General features: G+C 40.9%; 1 protein-coding gene across 1 annotated transcript in view; it reads right to left on the reverse strand.

The window, feature by feature from the left end:
• The window catches only part of LOC144956094 (uncharacterized), a 23,827-nt gene extending 18,862 nt beyond the window's left edge, over nucleotides 1–4,965 (reverse strand). The window contains exons 1-3 of the mRNA XM_078886441.1: nucleotides 4,863–4,965; nucleotides 2,560–2,726; nucleotides 1,517–1,767 (exon numbers count right to left, since the gene is read on the reverse strand). Coding sequence (XP_078742567.1) covers nucleotides 1,517–1,767; nucleotides 2,560–2,726; nucleotides 4,863–4,964 — 520 coding nt within the window. The 5' untranslated portion in view covers nucleotide 4,965. The remainder of the gene's footprint in view (nucleotides 1–1,516; nucleotides 1,768–2,559; nucleotides 2,727–4,862) is intronic.
• Between the last annotated feature and the right edge of the window lie 303 nt (nucleotides 4,966–5,268).

Here is a 5,268-nt window from a genome sequence, read left to right on the forward strand (position 1 = left end):
ACTTGTAATGAAATGTTTAGAAAAAAAATTAAAATGTGAGCTCCTACAAAAATGTCATGACCTGAAATTGCTAGATCCGTACCAATTTGCATACCAGCAACATCTCAGTGTAGAAGACGCACTTTTAACCGCCACAAATTCGATCTCAAAACACCTTGACCAAACGCCCTCGAATTACGCAAGAATCCTGTATGTCGACTTTTCGTCAGCATTTAATGCCATGAACACAGATATTTTGCTTCAAAAGTTGTGCAACATGGATATTCTAAACGACCTTATAAAATGGTATAAAGAGTTTCTGACCCATAGACCGCAATGTGTAAAATTGGGTGAAAATGTCTACAACAAAAGAACGTTTTCGAACGGATGTCCCCAAGGCTGCGTGAGTTCCCCAATCCTGTACATCTTATACACCAACGACTGCAGACCATCCTTTGAAAATTGTTTTATAGTGAAATATGCAGATGATACTGCTATTCTTGGTTTATTAGAAGATAACGTTACCGAAAAGAATTATTTCAAACAAATTAATACATTCACCGATTGGTGTGAACGAAATCATCTTGAATTAAATGTTGAAAAAACGAAAGAACAGGTGTTTGGTGTAAAAATATAAAAACGACTTAAAGTGTGTGACGATCGGTAAAGATGATGTTGAGATAGTTGAATATTTTAAATATTTAGGAATAACCATTGATAGTTCCCTCAATTTCTCTCAAGATATTAATATAATATCTAAGAAAGTTGCCCAAAGATTATACATCCTATGGAAATTGAGAACATTTCAAGTAGGGAAGAAAACTATGTTACGAGTTAGTTTATGACTCTGATTAAAAGTGTAATTGCGTTTGGCTGCACCATATGGTTTGGCGGATGCCGACTTAAAGATAAATCAAAAATTTCAAAATCTATCAAAGAGGCATCAAAAATAATAAACCATCCTCTGGATGGAGTGGAAAGAATTCACGGAAAAGCAATAGAAAGGAAAGCATTCTCAATTACCAACAATAAAAAAAACATATTTTATACCATGAATTTAGTCTTTTACCATCTGGGAGAAGGTTTTGTCAGATTAAATGTAGAACTTACAAGTATAAATCAACATTCGTTCCATCAGCAATAAAAAAGTTGAATATTTCATATGGTACAGCAAAACCAAGGATTGATGCGTTGACTGATTGACTGATTAATTTATTTACTGTTAAATCAATTGACCAATTGATAATGATGATAATATTTGGTGTCGAATTGCCACAAATGTAACGAATTGCAAATGAAAAGAACATGTTTATGTTGTGTATATCGCTCGCGTGAAAGAGAGGAAGAGAGAGAGAGAGAGAGAGAGAGAGAGAGAGAGAGAGAGAGAGAGAGAGAGAGAGAGAGAAAATAAGTAGGAGTGAAATATTTGTTCAATGTTATAGTTATCATATAACGTTATAGCAGGTGTAACTAAATGACAAATTGCCATTTTTATGGACAATAAAGATCTATTATTATTAATATGACTGATTGTTACCGTTGATTAACATCGACGTCGGTTTGTTTGTGCCGGAGCTATTCAAAAGCTTAGCAAAGTGGGGTGCTGTGCTTTTCCCCCACCAATCGTTGACAAGAACGGCGTGATTTGGGGTATCAAAGTCATATCTATGGATGTGTACTTCTTTGCTCGGGGGTTGTCTGATTACGAGGTGTCCAAATATCCCCTCTGAACGCTGAAGACCTGAATGGGCGTGCCAGAAATGGGTGCCAGGGGTGTCTGCCTTGAACCTGTGAGAAAGCGTGTTAGGTAGAGTTAGAATGCTGAAGACCTGAATGGGCGTGCCAGAAATGGGTGCCAGGGGTGTCTGCCTTAAACCTGTGAGAAAGCGTGTTAGGTAGAGTTAGAACGCTGAAGACCTGAATGGGCGTGCCAGAAATGGGTGCCAGGGGTGTCTGCCTTGAACCTGTGAGAAAGCGTGTTAGGTAGAGTTAGAACGCTGAAGACCTGAATGGGTGTGCCAGAGATGTGTACCAGGGGTGTCTGCCTTGAACCTGTGAGAAAGCGTGTTAGGTAGAGTTAGAACGCTGAAGACCTGAATGGGTGTGCCAGACATGGGTGCCAGGGGTGTCTGCCTTGAACCTGTGAGAAAGCGTGTTAGGTAGAGTTAGAACGCTGAAGACATGAATTGGTGTGCCAGAAATGGGTGCCAGAGGTGTCTGCATTGAACCTGTGAGAAAGCGTGTTGGGTAGAGTTAAATAATTGTGGAGTATGACATTCTGTTATGACTGCTGAAAGTCAGTATTCCTGAATAGAATATGTCTCCGGTTTTGTGTTGGTGTTGGTGTTGGTGGTGACGATGATTGACAGATAATTTCCATCAATTTTTGTTGTTGTAGTTGTTGTTGGTAGTGATGATGATTGATGAGGATGGTAATGAGAATGATGATGATTATGATGATGATGGTGATGATGATGATGATGATGATAATGATGATGATGATAGTGATGATAGATGACGATGATGATAGATGACGATGATAATGATGATGATGACGACGACGACGACGACGACACTTACGTGTAAGTGAAGGACGTATGCGCTGGTATAGAACACTGGGTCACCATACCCACTCCGTCCATGTAAGGCGTTCCACGCTGGTGTACCCCATGCCAGTGGATAGTGACTGCCTCACTATTTTCCAACTTGTTGTGGACACGAACCCTAATGGTGTCTCCCTGACAAACCTGTGGGCAAGATGATAATATACAGCTTTTAGTCCAACGTTTCGTATGGAAATGCGTTTTGTTTTTTGTTTGTTTGTTTGTTTGTTTTTTGGTGGGGGGTATTTTATTAGAGTTTACTGGGTTTTTTTTTCTTTTTTTGCGTGGGGGGGGGGGGGGTTGTATGCCTTTTTGGGGTATTTTTTTAGGGTTTTCTGGGGGGGGGGTTGGTTTTGTGTTTGCTTGTTTTGCTTGTTTTGCTTGTTTTGTTTTTTTAGGGGGGGGGGGTTGTTTTTTGTTATTTCCTTCCTGAGAAGAGATGTGAACCCGTAAAAGGTCATAAATGGCCGAAATGTGTTTATGGTGACTCGCATATTGGGTCATGTCTTTAGGATCGGAAGGTCCTCGGTTCGAGCCTTGCTCGGCGCGTAGTTAAGTCCTTGGAAAAAGCTCTTTACTTACATTCTCTTGTCTTACTCATGTGTAAAATGAGTACCTGGCCGTTAACAGCGTTGTCTCTGTCGGAAAAGAAATTGTATTATCACCTAACAGGTGTCATGTCACGTCCTACATGTTAAGTGTTGCTGTTGGTCAGGGAACCCCTGTAAAGCGCCTTGATGACGTTTAGTGAATATTGATCTATATAAAAGCTCAACGTTCAACTTTATGTTGGCTTTCGGACAGTTCAAAGATGTGTAAAGTGCTTTATTGGAACTGATGCTGTCTCCATCCTCCATGGGTGAGCAGGATCGAAGTGATCGTCCACAAATTGCACCGGGCGAAGCAAATCAAGAACAAGAACAAATAGACAAAACTTAACCGAACAAATCCTCGGATAAAATAATCAGACATTTTACCGAGGCTTGAAATTGCATAGGGAAGAGTTGGATATGACAAGAAATAAAGTGTGTAGGAAAGTGCCAGAAGACAACAGAGAATAAAAACTTCGCAGCGGCGATGGGGTCTCGGACCCGCGACCTCACTGGTACGACAACTCCGCCTGGCCGGGGAGATCATGACTCTACTGTATGAGCTATCCACGACCACCAATTAAAAAAGTCGCTTCAAAGCTTAGTCTAACTAGAGCCTTCTCTCCCCGACTTCTTGAGGTCACGGATTCAACATACACAGGCTCCGTGAAGTGAGTTGACCAGCATTTAAGCTTAATAGTCAATATTATTATCAACACAAACATGTAACATAGAAACGATTGAGACATTGAGTATGCTCCGGTATTTGGGGTGAATTTTTAATTCAGAAACACGTATGTTTATTTATAACAACAAGAAATGAAGTGAGTGGGAAAGTTCCAGAAGACGACAGAGAATAAAAATATGACAGCGGTGATGGGGGCTCGAACCCGCGACCTTAATGGTACGACAACTCCGCCTCGTGACTCTACTATCATTCGAGCAATCCTGAGTTACAGAAAGATATGTGCTTGTTGAACACCGAGAATGCTCGAACAAGCCGGTGATCACGTTGAAAGAAGAAGTTTTCTTGAAGTCGAAGAACCTCTCCCCCTTCCCCCCTCCCCCTCCCCCCTCTCCCGCTTACAGTTCCGATTTATTTCCAAGTAACTTTATCCTTTTCTTAAGACTTAATAGACACCTCATGTGGAAAAATGTTGGCAGTGATAGTGTGGTCAGGAGGAGGTGACTCCATAGTGTCGAAGTTTGCCACGTAAATTTAAAGAATGAGCTTTTAAAATGAGCTTTTATATAACGCAATATCCACTAAACGTGGTAAAGTACGCTTTACAAGGGGTCCCTGACCAACAGCAACACGTAACATTTAGAACGGGACATGACACCTGTTAGGCAATATTGAATTTTTCTGTTAACGGCCAGGTACTCATTTTACACCTGAGTAAGGAGAGAGAATGTGAGTAAAGTGCCTTTTCCAAGTATTCAACTATGCGCCGAGCGAGGCTCGAACCCAGAACCTTCCGATCTGAAAGCGAGTGTCATACCACTAGACCACATAGCCGCCCGATTTCTTTTCGACGCGATGCAGAAACTGGTAAGTACATTGAAGAAGAAGAAGAAGAAGAAGAAGAAGAAGAAGAAGAAGAAGAAGAAGAAGAAGAAGAAGAAGAAGAAGAAGAAGAATGAAGTCGGAGGAGGCGGGACCAGAAGGAATACAAGAACGATAACTTACGTGAATTCCAGGTCCTGGAAGCATTCTATTGACTGTCATGATTCCCCTTGGAGCTCCGTCTGCAGCTACACAGTGTGGAAGGTAACAGTCCGAAAACGTCATAGGGCAACTGGAAAATGAATCGAGTTAAGTGATGTGTTAAATATTTTATGAAATCCATAAAATTTCGAATAGGCTTCAACAGTCGTGACGTCACTTCCCTCGTAATGACACATAGTAACTTAGTAACGGGTTCCAAACTACCGGAACAATGACTGACGCCCTTATGAAATACGTCACCGACGAGCATAAAAAGTGTATCCAGAGGAGAAAAACATTTTTAAATCTGATCATGTTTTTACTTTTATGCATGCTGATCACATGACATATGAAAAATTTCTAGCCAGCATGAAGAATAAGAAGTACC

The sequence above is a fragment of the Berghia stephanieae genome, chromosome 10 (genome assembly GCF_034508935.2).
Source record: "Berghia stephanieae isolate SIO BIC M18660-M18661 chromosome 10, UCSD_Bste_1.3, whole genome shotgun sequence".
In the NCBI taxonomy this organism is placed as follows: domain Eukaryota; kingdom Metazoa; phylum Mollusca; class Gastropoda; order Nudibranchia; family Aeolidiidae; genus Berghia; species Berghia stephanieae.